Source organism: Brassica rapa, chromosome A08, assembly GCF_000309985.2.
Source record: "Brassica rapa cultivar Chiifu-401-42 chromosome A08, CAAS_Brap_v3.01, whole genome shotgun sequence".
Lineage (NCBI taxonomy): Eukaryota > Viridiplantae > Streptophyta > Magnoliopsida > Brassicales > Brassicaceae > Brassica > Brassica rapa.
The window spans coordinates 16,327,207-16,342,019 of record NC_024802.2 but is presented as its reverse complement, the minus strand read 5'-3'; the positions used below and the strand labels follow the sequence as shown (position 1 = coordinate 16,342,019).

At 36.2% G+C, this 14,813-nt stretch overlaps 3 protein-coding genes across 4 annotated transcripts in view; 2 read left to right on the top strand and 1 right to left on the bottom strand.

Annotated features, from left to right (window-relative positions):
• The window catches only part of LOC103835100 (probable disease resistance protein RPP1), a 531,820-nt gene that overhangs the window by 383,105 nt on the left and 133,902 nt on the right, over positions 1–14,813 (bottom strand). The window lies entirely within an intron of this gene.
• Positions 115–6,624, top strand: LOC103835040 (calcium-transporting ATPase 2, plasma membrane-type). Its single transcript, XM_018653779.2, has 7 exons — positions 115–590; positions 670–724; positions 2,823–3,631; positions 3,795–4,940; positions 5,385–5,715; positions 5,793–6,091; positions 6,170–6,624. The coding sequence occupies exons 1-7, from the start codon at positions 417–419 to the stop codon at positions 6,407–6,409; spliced, it is 3,054 nt and encodes a 1,017-aa protein (XP_018509295.2). The 5' UTR covers positions 115–416; the 3' UTR covers positions 6,410–6,624.
• On the top strand, positions 9,888–14,770 carry LOC103835038 (BTB/POZ domain-containing protein NPY5). 2 transcript variants are annotated; one of them, XM_009111134.3, is made up of 6 exons: positions 9,888–11,804; positions 12,002–12,046; positions 12,152–12,569; positions 12,710–12,779; positions 12,858–13,958; positions 14,045–14,770. In XM_009111134.3, the coding sequence occupies exons 3-6, from the start codon at positions 12,508–12,510 to the stop codon at positions 14,537–14,539; spliced, it is 1,728 nt and encodes a 575-aa protein (XP_009109382.1). In that variant the 5' UTR covers positions 9,888–11,804; positions 12,002–12,046; positions 12,152–12,507; the 3' UTR covers positions 14,540–14,770. The 2 variants fall into 2 exon arrangements, with proteins under 2 accessions (XP_009109382.1, XP_009109383.1); XM_009111135.3 differs by lacking the exon at positions 12,002–12,046.

Below are 14,813 nucleotides of genomic sequence, written 5' to 3'. Positions count from 1 at the left end.
ATGTTCTTTTTTTTTTTTTTGTAACATACCACTTATGTTCTAAAACAATAATTTATGTATAGAAAAGTGAAAACAAACACCCGTGCGGTTGCACGGGTCAAAATCTAGTGTTTTAATTAAATGATAAGAGTAGCAGAGGTAGATACTTGATTGGGTACACGAATTAATACGAGTCAACTCAGCTTCTCCCTCATTAAACTCAGCGACTCGGTCATCACATTAGCACAAAAAGCTCAGATCTTTAAAAAGAGAGAACGTTGCCGTTCTCCCATTAAAGCTTCCGAACTTTCTTCCTTACCCACAAAATTAGTTTTATCTCCGACAAAACAAGCAGAGAGACAGACTTCAAAAAAAAAAACAGAAGCTGGAGGAAGAGAGAAAGAGAAGATTGTAGAGAGAGAGAGAGTAGGAGGAAGATGGAGAGTTACCTGAACCAAAACTTCGATGTGAAGGCGAAGCATTCCTCTGAGGAAGCTCTTGAGAAATGGCGTAATCTCTGCGGCGTCGTCAAGAATCCTAAACGCCGTTTTCGCTTCACCGCGAATCTCTCCAAACGCTATGAAGCGGCTGCGATGCGACGCACGAACCAGGTCTTGTCTCCTTCTTCTCCTTTCATGTGATGGGTTGCTCCTTCTTGAGAGTTCCCTTTATAAAACTTTCTATTTACAGGAGAAGTTAAGGATCGCAGTTCTTGTCTCAAAAGCTGCCTTTCAGTTCATCTCTGGTGAGCTTTATATGTCTAAAGCTTACATCTTTTTTGCTAACTTGTGTCAAAGTACAGAGCTTCTTTTGCTAATTTGTGTCAAAGTTTAGAGCTTTTCTGCTAATTTGTGTCAAAGTTTACAGCTTTTTGCTAATTTGTGTCAAAGTCTTTTTTTTTTTGCTAACTTGTGTCAAAGTTCTGAACCTTTTTGCTAATTTGTGTAGAAGTTTAAAGCTTTTTGCTAATTTATGTCAAATTGTAGAGGATATTTGTGTTAATCTGTGTCAAAGTTCACAGCTTCCTCTTTTTTGTGCTAATTTGTGCCACAGTTTACAGCTTCTTTTTTTTTTTTGCTAATTAGTGTCAAAATTTTGAGCTTTTCTTTTTGTTAATTTGTGTCAAAGTTTACAGCTTTTTGCTAATTTGTGTCAAAGTTTTTTGTTGTTGCTAATTTGTATCAAAGTTCAGAGCTTTTCTTGTTAGTTTATGTCAAATTTAACAGCTTTTTGCTAATTTGTGTCAAATTGTAGAGGTTTATTGTGTTAATCTGTGTCAAAGTTCACATCTTCATCTTTTTTTGTGCTAATTTGTGTCACAGTTTACAACTTTTTTTTGCTAATTAGTGTCAAAATTTTGAGCTTTTTTTTTTGAGACAATTTGTAGAATATCCTTAATTAAGGTTCAAATTTGCTGAATGCCCATAATTATGGATAATAAAAAAAGGAGTAATTTTTTGACACTGTGCGGACGAAAATATCCTTAGGTTTTGTCGAAAACAAGTAACTTTAGATCTATCAGCTAAATATTTACATAGCAGCTAACAATCTACATACCAACTAACATATCCGCTAATAATTTTAGTATCATCTAACAATCTATGTATCAAACAAATGTATCGACTAACAAATCATATATCAGTTAATGAAACTATTAACAATTAATTAGTTATCTATTAAGGGCCTGACTGGTTTAACCGCAGCGGTTGCGGTTGCGGTTGCGGGAGTTTGCGGATGCGGGTGGTTGCGGTTTCTAGCGGTTTTAAGAGATTTGTACGACTGGTTCTGCGGTTAGAAATTTGTGCGTTTGCGGGATACTTATGACTGGTTAACTACCAAATGCAGCAGCTGTTAAATAATAAATTAATAATATTTACATTTTATACAATTATAAAAATATCAAAAATAATAATATTAGAATAAATATAAAATTTATATTTAGAAATTTATAGTTTAAATTTTTTAAAAATATAGAAAATATTTTTATTTTAAAGTTTTATAATATTAATTAAAATTTAATTGATATATTTTAGCATTTTTATAATTTCACTTTAATTTTTTTATTGAATTTTTTTATTTTTGTATTTATATTGTTTTGGAAAAAAAAAAAAAAAATTTATCCTCCCGCAAACGCCCGCAACCGCAAACGCTAGCTGGAACCAGCTTTTGAATTTATGAGGTTCAAAGCGATTTGGAGCGATTTGGAGCGGTTTGAGCGATTGTTGCAAAACGCCAGCAACCGCTACTAACCGCAAAAGCTGCGTTTGCGGGTGGTAGCGGGAAAACCAGTCATACCCTAAATAGTTCTAAATCTATTTGTAACGGCTAACACTTCATGTATCGATTAAGAATCTATTAAAATCTAAATAGTAGCAGGTAAGTAATAAAATACCTACTAACTTATATATTATCTAAAAGTTGATTGTGATTCGAAATTGGAAACATTGGAATTGGGGTGAGATAATAAGATTAGCATTATGGGTGTCAAAAGAATCAGAATAAAAAAATAAAGATTTGTGTTGAATTAGAAGATGATTTGAAGAATTTGTACGAGAGATAAAGAGATTAGAACACATAAAAAGGAGAAAAGAGAGAGATAGAGATAAGCGTATTATAGTCACTAAAAATATTAAAAAGAAACAAGGTTATATGGCAAATTACATGGCTTTCTGGGTGCATCTACGCCAATTACTCTTTTTTTTTGTTATGTCAAAGTTTACAGCATTTTTTTTGTTGCTAATTTGTGTTAAAATTTTGAGCATTTTTTGCTAATTTGTGTCGGCTTTGTTTTCAAGGTTGTATCAAAGTTTTGATTTTGTTTGTTTCTTTATACGTTTATATAGGTGTGGCTCCAAGTGACTACACAGTCCCCGAACAAGTCAAAGCCGCAGGCTTCAACATCTGCGCCGACGAGCTAGGCTCAATAGTCGAAAGCCACGACGTCAAGAAACTCAAGTTCCACGGCAGCGTCGACGGCCTCGCATGCAAACTCAATGCATCTCCCACCGAAGGCCTCTCAACAACAGACCCCTCCCACTTATCCCAACGCCAAGACCTCTTCGGTATCAACAAGTTCGCAGAGAGCGAGCTCAAAAGCTTCTGGCTCTTCGTATGGGAAGCTCTCCAAGACATGACGCTCATGATCCTCGGCGTCTGCGCGTTCGTGTCCTTGATCGTCGGGATCGCTACAGAAGGATGGCCTAAAGGCTCCCACGATGGTCTAGGCATCGTGGCGAGCATTCTCTTGGTTGTGTTTGTGACTGCTACTAGTGATTACCGTCAGAGTTTGCAGTTCAGGGATTTGGATAAGGAGAAGAAGAAGATCACTGTTCAGGTGACTAGGAATGGGTTTAGGCAGAAGATGTCTATCTATGAGTTGCTTCCTGGTGACGTTGTTCATTTAGGGATCGGAGATCAGGTTCCAGCTGATGGTTTGTTCTTGTCTGGATTCTCTGTGGTGATAGATGAGTCTAGCTTGACCGGTGAGAGTGAGCCTGTAACGGTTAATGCGGAGAATCCGTTTCTTTTGTCTGGGACAAAAGTGCAAGACGGGTCTTGTAAGATGATGGTGACTACCGTTGGGATGAGGACTCAGTGGGGGAAGCTGATGGCCACTTTGACCGAAGGCGGCGACGACGAAACTCCCTTGCAGGTGAAGTTTTTTTATTAACACTGGTCAAAGATTACATCATCGTATAACTAATCGTTCTATAACTAATCGTACTAATTAGAGTTGGACATCTCTTTATATATTAGACACTCTTTGTCTAATTCTCCAATGTGCGACTTAGTTTGATATCTCACACACTCTGCAGGTGAAGCTTAACGGAGTTGCTACCATCATTGGCAAAATAGGTCTCTTTTTCGCCGTGGTGACCTTTGCGGTTTTAGTGCAAGGGATGTTCATGAGGAAGCTATCAATGAAAACTCACTGGATATGGTCTGGCGACGAGGCCTTGGAGCTTCTTGAGTACTTTGCGATCGCTGTGACTATCGTTGTGGTTGCTGTCCCCGAGGGTTTGCCTTTGGCTGTGACGCTAAGTCTCGCGTTTGCGATGAAGAAGATGATGAACGATAAAGCTCTCGTCAGGCATTTAGCTGCCTGCGAGACGATGGGGTCCGCGACTACGATATGTAGTGATAAGACTGGTACGCTCACGACCAATCACATGACGGTCGTGAAGTCTTGCATTTGCATGAGTGTCCAGGATGTTGCAAACAGTAATGATGGTAGTTTGCGGTCGGAGATCCCCGAGTCCGCTGTGAAGCTGTTGGTTCAGTCGATATTCAACAACACCGGAGGAGAAGTCGTTGTGAATAAGCTTGGGAAGACTGAGATCTTGGGGTCGCCGACCGAGACTGCTATCTTGGAGCTCGGACTGTCCCTAGGCGGTCGGTTTCAAGAAGAGAGGAAGTCTTGTAAAGTGGTGAAAGTTGAGCCGTTCAACTCCACGAGGAAGAGAATGGGAGTTGTGATCGAACTCCCCGAGGGAGGAGGAAGGCTGCGAGCTCATACCAAAGGAGCTTCCGAGATAGTTCTAGCTGCGTGTGATAAAGTTGTGAACTCGAGCGGCGAGGTTGTTCCGCTTGATGAAGAATCAGTAAACTATCTGAATGTCAAAATCAATGAGTTTGCTAATGAAGCGCTCCGCACTCTCTGCCTTGCTTACATGGATCTTGAAAACGGTTTTTCGCCGGATGAAGCTATCCCTGCCTCTGGATTCACTTGTGTGGGGATCGTTGGTATCAAAGATCCTGTTCGTCCTGGAGTTAAAGAGTCTGTTGAGCTTTGTCGCCGGGCGGGGATCACTGTGAGAATGGTTACGGGAGATAACATCAACACGGCCAAAGCTATTGCGAGAGAGTGTGGGATTCTGACTGATGATGGGATAGCAATAGAAGGTCCAGTGTTTAGAGAGAAGAGTCAAGAAGAGTTACTAGAACTGATTCCAAAGATTCAGGTACTTGTTGTTTCTGTTAATTCGGTTATTTTGGTTTGGGTATTTTCGGTTCCGCCACAATCCCATTGAAGTGAACCAAAAAAATTGGTTCGATTTTTTGTTAATTTTGTTTCCAAAAATAACTGTTTTTTTTCTGTTAGAATTCGGTTTAATTTTCTGAAAAAAAGATTCTGACATTTTCGGTTAAATTTGGTTATTTTCGGTTACGGTTAATTCAGTTCAGTTATTTCAATTAATTCCGGTTTTCAGGTTATTTAAAAAGAAAAAATCAAACACCAACCGAAAACCGAATCATTTTTTAAAACCGTACCAAACTAAACCGAATTCAAAACCGTAACCGAAACCAAAACTAAAAATTTTGGTTCGGACAAAATCCGCAGGCCTAGTTTCTTGTATCAAAGACCTTGTTTGCCACATAATACAAAACGTTTCCTTCTTGTACAGGTGATGGCTCGTTCTTCACCAATGGATAAACATACACTTGTGAAACAGTTAAGGACAACGTTTGATGAAGTCGTTGCTGTGACTGGAGATGGAACCAACGATGCGCCTGCTCTTCATGAAGCTGATATTGGATTAGCAATGGGAATAGCCGGAACTGAAGTGGCCAAAGAGAGCGCTGATGTCATCATTTTAGATGATAACTTTAGCACAATCGTCACAGTTGCTAAATGGGGACGTTCTGTGTACATAAACATCCAGAAGTTCGTTCAGTTTCAGCTCACGGTTAACGTTGTTGCGCTGATTGTTAACTTCTCTTCAGCTTGCTTAACCGGTGAGTAAAGATTGAAAAACAAATGATTTTGAATCTCTACTTAAACTAATTAACTCTTTGATAATAACAATCTCCAGGGAGTGCTCCTTTAACTGCTGTTCAGTTGCTATGGGTGAACATGATCATGGACACGCTTGGAGCTCTTGCTTTAGCCACCGAGCCACCGAACAACGAGCTGATGAAACGCTTACCCGTTGGAAGGAGAGGGAACTTCATCACTAACGCCATGTGGAGGAACATTCTAGGACAGTCTGTGTATCAGTTCATAGTCATTTGGTTTCTCCAAGCCAAAGGGAAGTCTGTGTTTGGTCTCGACGGTCCTGACTCGACTCTCATGTTAAACACTCTTATCTTCAACTGTTTCGTCTTCTGTCAGGTAAAAAAAGAGATACAAAACCATAATATTTCACATTGTTGATTGAATCTTGACATGACTTTGGTCTGAAATGTCCAGGTGTTTAACGAGATAAGCTCGAGAGAGATGGAAGAGATCGATGTTTTCAAGGGGATACTGAACAACTACGTCTTTGTGGTTGTGATCGGTGCGACGGTGTTCTTTCAGATCATAATCATTGAGTTCTTGGGGACATTTGCAAGCACAACACCACTTACATTAGTGCAATGGATCTTCAGTATCTTTATAGGTTTCTTGGGTATGCCAATAGCTGCAGGACTGAAGACCATTCCCGTCTAATCAAACCGCTCTTTAAAGAGTGCTCTTAGGACAGTTTCTTCAAAATTTTAGAACAGTAAAGTCTTCTGACAAAGTCTTTGCCTTTTGCAATTACTCTGTTTTTCATTGTTGACTATAGGGCTTTATATTAAGGATACACATCTGATTTATGATTCCTATATTTTTGTAAAACTTTATGTTTCATTAAAATAGACTCTTCTTTGTTGCTTTTTAAATCTAATTTGGGTGAAGAATGTGTTAAGCACCAAGAGAACTGGATGATCTCAAATCTTTTTGCAGGCAACTGATGTTAGTCTGTGACACCATTTCATTTCATTATAGAATCAAAAATTGCATGAATATATTTTATACATGTACATAGGAGGCAGATTCTTTGTAAAGAGAGAGCTCAAGAATCAAAATTCAGTGTCACAAGACACGGTTTCTCTCCAAAACTTATACAATTAAAAGCCTATAACAAACCGGGCCGGTCTATCCTGGTTTATAGAAAGGGAGTTGTTCAATGTTCTTCATCACCAGTAGGAACAATTGCTAAAGAAGAAGCATCTTCAAGTGTTTCTATTCCTTCCAACACATTTTGAGTCTTCTTCATTTCCTGCAAAATCACGCTCAATAAGTAAGTCCTCTAAACTCTCTGTTTAACGATATTTCAGACACAGTGTATGTATCTTCAAGAAACAGAGCACACCTTGTTATTTTTACGATGAGTAACCGTTATCTCATAGAGTTTATGCATCATCATCTGTTCTTCCACCTGAACCAAGAAAATGAAAAACTCATCGGTTAAACGATCTCCACTCGGTAATTACATCGCCAGCTCTCGTCCAAAAAGAGTTGATATGATCTGATCAAATATACCATGAGTTTTTGGAGTTCTTGTGACATGGTCTTATGAGCTTCCTTGAGTAACTCATTCTGCTTCTCCAAATGTCTATTTTGACAACCAAAGACAAATTAGTTTAAGAACACAGATTATGAGTAACAAATAAGCTTAGTTAGCATAATGAGAATTACTTGAACAAATCACCAGTATGTTGCGGGTCCATCCTCGCAGATGATTAAGCTTTCTTGACCTCTGTGATACTTTTTAAGTATTCTACAAAAAAAAATCAAAAGAACATCAAATTAAGGACCACAGTTCTAAAACCTCCAAAACATAATAAGAGTCTAACTGATTCTACTAACAAAGATCATACTCCTCCACACTGACAAGAGCTGGTTTCTAGATAATCATACACACAAATAGACTACAAAACTCAACAAGTCACTGCTTAATTTTACAAACAGCTGTGTTAAAACAAGAACTAATACGATTCCACAAAAAAAAAAAAGCATCTCTTGAATCCAAATAGGAAGAGAACAAGAAGGACAAGACACGAAAGCTTTTTGTTTCGAAAAAGGCGGTTCACACATGACATGGACAATTCATCGAGCACTTAGTGCGCATAAAACCCTAATAACTTTCTTCAAATCGCAATTCCACAAACATCATCAAAACGATACAAAATAACAAACCCACCAATCATCTCATCGCAAGTCATGATTTTTCATCCTCAGCTACGATTTTCAAAACCCTATAATAACACAAAACCAATCTGCAAGATAATAAATTAAAAACGTCGATTTGAACCCAAAAAAAAAAATTAAAAACATCGAAAAATCTTACCTGAGAAAAGATTAATATTCCAAGACGGATCGCTGTAGATCGCAGAACGATCGCTGTTAAAGATTTCACTTTTCTGATTTCTCGATTTTGGAGAAAAATAAAAATTATCCCTTTTTATACCTCTCGCTCGCTCTAGTTGCCGCCAATATTCAGAACCCTCTGTCCTAGCCAGAGGGTTTCTTATTTGAGGCTTACGGCTTTTTTTATTTTGGTAACCGTAGGACTTTTTTTTATATTTGAAAATACAGGTTTTCAAAAAAATGGGTGAATGATTGTTCAAATATTTGAGTTTTACCAACTATCGAAAATGATTTACAGATTTAAGCTTCCATGGTTACGAGCTTACGATCAAGTTGATCGAGGACAATATTAGTTAAAAAATATATGAAAAGGATTTAACAAGAAATCTATAATACAAGAGGATATTTGGGGAAAGGAAGCGATAAAGGCTGGCTAAAAAAGAGATGCATGGACCACGTTTTGGTGCTACCAATAATAATCACACGGGTACTCAACTCATCCATATTGTTATTAGGTAACACGTAGCTTTCCACTTGAACGTTCAATACTTTGGGAAATAAAATTCTGTTAAAATATTTTGTTAGTTGGGAAATAAAATGTTTTGTTGGTTCTAATCATTTCATTACTAAACTCTATGAGAAGTTACATGAAACTCATTCTAGGTAAAAATAATGCGTGTTTACAAAAATTATAGAAAAATCTTAGAAATTTTGTTTCAAAATAATAGCCACTTAAAATGACGTTTGTATCATAAAAACTCCAGTTTAACTAACATGTCATAAACATTGCATTTTCCATCACATAATTCTCGGTATGGTCAGACCATATCTTGGAGCTATGAGTCTAAAGAGTTTTGGACAGTGTTTTGAAACCCGACCCGGACCCGCGGTTGAACCGGTAAAACCGGTGACCCAGAAAAAATTCGGTTTGGATTTTATGAAAAACCCAATATTTAAAAACCCGCAAAAACCCGCAAAAACCCAGTAAAACCCAAAACCCGATACCTGTTGAACCACCGGCCGAATCAATAAACAACTTTTACTTCATTTTTTTTAAGTTTTTAGATTATTTTTATATTCTAAGTTTCCAAGGTGCTCACAAAAAAAATTAGGTTTTTTTTTTTCAGTTTTATATTTGTGATTTTTAGATTTTGATGAAGATTTCAGTTTCACTATGCCACCTGAATAAAATGAAATGAACGTTGGTAGAGAGAACCAAAATTAGTTGATGTGATTTGATGTTAGTTTTTTTTTTGTTTTTGACATTTTATTATAATGATCTTTTACTTTTGGTTTATTTTGTATTTGAAGTTTAATTTATTATTCAATTAGATATTTAAATATTTATAAATTTTATGTCTTGATTTTTTTAGATGTCGTAAATCTTACTTTTTGAAATTTTGTATGTCAAATGAAAATAAAAATATAAAAACTAAAGTTAAGTATTTTCTAAAAGTTTTTAAATATAAAATATATACATATCCAAACTATTATTTTATGTTTTAAAAAATATTTAGAAAATATTAAACTTTAGTTTCTATATTTTTATTTACATAGCTGATATATTATTATATAATAAAATTAATTAATTTATTAACCCGCGGTTCATCCGCGGTCGACCCAGTAACCCAGCAATCCGGTAAGTCGTCCGGTTCAGTGTACGGATCGGGTTTAAAAACATTGGTTTTGGAAATAGTCTCTTATAAGCAAAATATTTAAACCGTTTATTTTGTTCTGCTAAACAATAAACTGAAATTTTCTCAAACAAATATGCATGTCCTTTTAAATTAAATTTAGTTTTAATGTCCTTCAATTAGATGTGTTTCATAATTTCAACTAAAAGATAAAAAAACTGAAAATATTGATTAAGTGAGTTTTATATCGATTATTCTTTTTCTCAAGCTTACAAAAATGCACAAAAGTGAAACTAGACAAAGGGAATCATCATTATAGCTTTTGTTGCTGGTAGAGTTATTTATTAGCTGTGTGCATTTAGAAATGTATGCCAATTCTTTTGCAAATGTCAATCTTAGGCCATGTGCTTTGCCATAATCACAAGCATTTATGTTTTAAAAATATATCTTTAATTTAAAATTACCAAAATTACAGATTATTGGCTTTTATACAGAGGCTCAATATCAATAATTGACCAATTTGTTTACAACTTTGCACAAAAGAAGAACCTCTATGATATATGGACCATTTTGAAATCCATTCAAAGCATCATATGGTTTGTAAATGTTATATTAGAAAGTTCTTTTCTGCGTGTTACAAAAAAAAAATTATTTTCTGCTAAACTGTTAAATTACATTCAGAAAGTTTATGACACCATCTGATATTTTAGATCAACTATATATAACAGTTTTTAAATTTTTTTGAGGGAAATTTACCAATGTCAACAAACAAGAATATATATAATAACATGAAGACATGCTTAACTTCGGTAGGATTGGTCTTAAAATAATAATTTATCTGATCTTATAATTATTATTTTTAATTACACTACTCTTAAACATTTAGATGTCATCCATTCGACGTCCAAACATTTACTTGCTGAGACCCAGAAATAGATGCAAATCTGATCAAAGGACAACAAAAAATAATAAATAATAAAGAAGTTGAAGAGCTAAATCTATCGGATAATGTGAATAGATTCGTCAGAGTATAAACCATGTGAGGATGAAACAGCAATGAATCGACTTATAACTTCTTAACCTAACATGCATTGGATTCTTAATTGCCGCCACATGCATAGTACCATTTATCATATGATTAGTCTTTGAGGATCTACAACATTTAATATTACGTCATGAATCTAATCAAGAAGATTTTCTGCAGCATCCCTTAATAAAATCTCTAGGTCCAAATAGGTTTTGGAACTCTTTGACCTTTAGTTTATATATATACCTGTACGACTAACAGACTCACAGTTTCACGTTATACCATGTTCTAATAAAACCATAAATTTCACAAAGCAGGAGAGATTGGTACGTGGTATGGTAATACCGTAATACTAACTATGATATCATTATTATGAGTTGAATACTTTCAAAGATGAAACACACGCTGTATTGATATGGTATACATTATATTAAAATGAAAGATTTTGACATAAATTTCCCAAAATTTTGATATTTTAAAATTAAATATTACTATAGATATGTGATAAATATGAGAAACATATAATAACAATAACTTTAAAAGTGTTTCTTTAAGAAAAAAGAGAAATGATGAAAACGAAAGAAGAAAACATAGCCTGAAAAGAAGGTAAGTTTGTCTGAAGAGAAGGGGGCACTCAAGTAAGTGGCCTTTGTCAGATTTCGCGTGCATTTGTACAGAACAACCTTTACTCTTTTCTCTCTCTCAATCTCTCTGGCCTCTTCTTCTTTCTCTCTTTCAGCTCTGTTTGGCTCTTTTCTCCTTTAATTTCAAAGAAAAATAGCATCAGTGTTTTTATTACGAGAGGTCACTGTTTGATCTCTTAAGAAGAACCTTTTATCATAAACTCTGATCCTGGGTCGTCCTCAACACAACGAAAGGCTTCTGCTTTGTTTTTCTTGGTTTGTAGCGCCATTTTGTGTTCATGGGTTTAAAGTTCAAGAACACAGCCCATTCATACTTTTGATGTTACCATAGGATTATATAGCAGTAGATTTTGGTGGTGGCTCTTAGTCTTATCAAGAGACTTTGCAGAAAGAAAACAAGAAAGGTACTATAACCTTTGGATTCTGCTTTTTTTTTTTTTTTTTGGAAATTTGTGAGTAACAATTTTGATATAGTTTTTCTCAATTTTATTTACATATATATCTTAATTACAACTGTTTTATGAAAAGTGAGCATATAAGGGTTTGAAAGAATAGAATTAATTCCTGATTTTAAAAACTATTTATTTCTTTACTTTTGCAGTCCTCTTGTACTGATATAAACGATCTGTGCCACTAATGTTTTTTGGTTAGATTCGTTTCAGCAAACATACAAAAAGATATGATTCATTTTGTCTACTGAATAAGTGGCAATCTTTAATTCTTTTTCTCCGTTTTCTGTTGATTATTGCAGGTTTACTACTAAACGACATCGCCCATCAACCCACAAACACACAAAGTTTCACATGTTTCTGTGTTTGTGAATGTGTAACGCACTTAGAAAAGAGAGAAGAATTTGATTATTAAACAACAAAAAAAGAGTTTCTGTGTGTGTGTGTGTGTCAGTAAATTCGAGCTTTGAGTGGGTGTTTTGTGCATCTCTAGAGTTTTCTCTTTTATATAATTTTTCAGTGTTCTCTTTGAGATGTGAGTAAGAGACCCTTTCACTTCAAGAGTCTTTGTTCCTCTGTTTCTGGCTCCGCAGAAGCATTTTGAGAGAGTGTAAACACATTTTGAGTCTTTTTAAACTCTCTTTGAGATCTCAACATCATGAAGTTCATGAAACTTGGATCCAAACCTGACTCCTTTCAGTCTGAAGGTGAAAATGTTAGGTATGTGTTGAAGACCTTTTATTTTCTTATTTTTTGATTATCAAAAAATCGATTTTAGAATCAATTCATAGATACTAGATAATGTCAAGAAAAATACAACTTCAAGTTCGTGACCTTTGTTTAATTCTCTGCTCTTTAAGGTATGTACCAAGTGACTTAGCAACAGATGTTATTGTAATCATTGGAGATTTCAAGTTCTATCTCCACAAGGTAAACCCTAAAGACTTAACATCTTGTCTTAAAAACCAAGATTAAACTTTATTATATGTTTTTTATGTTATGTTTCAGTTTCCATTGCTGTCCAAAAGCGCACGCTTGCAGAAACTAATCGCAACAACATCATCATCCAACGAAGACAATGAGATTCATGAAGAAGATGAGATTGAAATAGCAGAGTTCCCTGGTGGTCCTGCTTCATTTGAGATCTGTGCTAAGTTCTGTTACGGCATGACCGTTACTCTAAACGCTTACAACGTAGTCGCTGCTCGCTGCGCAGCTGAGTTTCTTGAGATGCACGAAACCGTCGAAAAGGGAAATCTTGTTTACAAGATTGAAGTGTTCTTGAACTCGAGCATACTCCAAACATGGAAAGATTCCATCATCGTTCTTCAGACCACAAGAGCTTTGTCTCCTTACGCTGAAGAGCTGAAGCTAACAGGGCGTTGTCTAGACTCCATAGCTTCTAAAGCTTCGATAGATACTTCGAAAGTCGAATGGTCTTATACTTACAGCAAGAAGAAGAATCTAGACAACGGGTTGAGGAAGCCGCATGCGGTTCCTAGAGACTGGTGGGTGGAGGATCTTTGTGATCTTCATATAGATTTGTATAAACGAGTGATCATTACGATAGAAGCAAGAGGGAGAGTTTCATCTGATGTTATAGGTGAAGCATTGCACGCGTATGCGACTAAAAGGGTTCCAGGTTTCAGCAAAAGTAGTAGCTCCATACAGATCACTGACATTGCTAAATACAAAGCTTTGGTTGGTTCAATCATTGAGCTGATTCCTGATGAGAAACAAAGCGTTTCTTCGAGTTTCTTGGCTAAGTTACTGCGAGCTTCCATCTTTCTTGGCTGTGATGACGAGACAGGGTTGATGAACAGAGTCGGCGAGCGTCTAGATGAGGCGAGTTTAGGTGATGTTATGCTCTATGATGTTGACTTGATGCAGAGCTTAGCTGAAGTTTTCTTGAAATGTCATCACTCTGAAGAGGATGATATAAAGGCGAAAGCATCGGTTGCGAAGCTTGTTGATGGCTATTTAGCTGAGAAGTCAAGGGATTCAGATAGTTTGACACTTCAGAAGTTCTTAGCACTTGCGGAGATGGTCTCAAGCTTTCCAAGACAGTCTCATGATGGAGTTTATCGCGCTATCGACATGTTTCTTAAGGTACAAGAAACTGCTGCCCTAACCCTAAGTGCTGCCCTAACCCTAACTTGCTAATCAAGGTTTTGTATATTTTTTTGTCTAATCAGTTACATCCAGAGATTAGCAAGAGTGAGAAGAAGAGGCTATGCAAGCTAATGGACTGTAGAAAGCTATCAGCAGAAGCTTGCGCGCACGCTGTTCAAAACGAGAGGTTACCTATGCGAGTGGTGGTGCAAGTGCTCTTCTTTGAACAGGTAAGAGCTAACAGCAACGGTTCATCATCAACCGGGGACAGCACTCCAGAGATCACTCCGGCTTCGAGATCAACGAACACTGAAGACGACAGAGAGAGTTGGGACACTGAAGATATAAAAGCATTGAGAGGAGAGTTAGCAAGTCTAAGACTGGCCAAGAATCAGCAGCATGAAAATAGTAAAGGGAAGCTGGTTAAAGGAGGAGGGCTGGGAGTTTCTAGAGTGTTCTCTAAGCTTTGGTCTGGTAAAGAGAGAGGTGGAGAGATGATGAGTAGCTCAGGGACTTCGAGTCCTGGTTCTGTTAATGATGACTCCAAGTCTTCTTCTTCCACAAGCAAGAAGCATTGAGGAAGCAGAAACAAGAAGACATGATTTTTAGGTTGCTAAAAATGTTCATGCAATGACTAACTTTTTTTCACTTTGTCAGATCCAATTTCTCATTTTGTTGTCTTTTAATTCTCTTTGTGGTTTTCTTCTTCCTTAAAGTAGGTATGATGGTTAGATCGGTTTTAAAATGGAATTGTTAAAAATGGTTCTTGAAATAATAATAATAAGATGGTAGTTTTTTTCATTTTCAAATAACCTTTATGATTTGTCCATTAACAGAATATTTCAACAAATC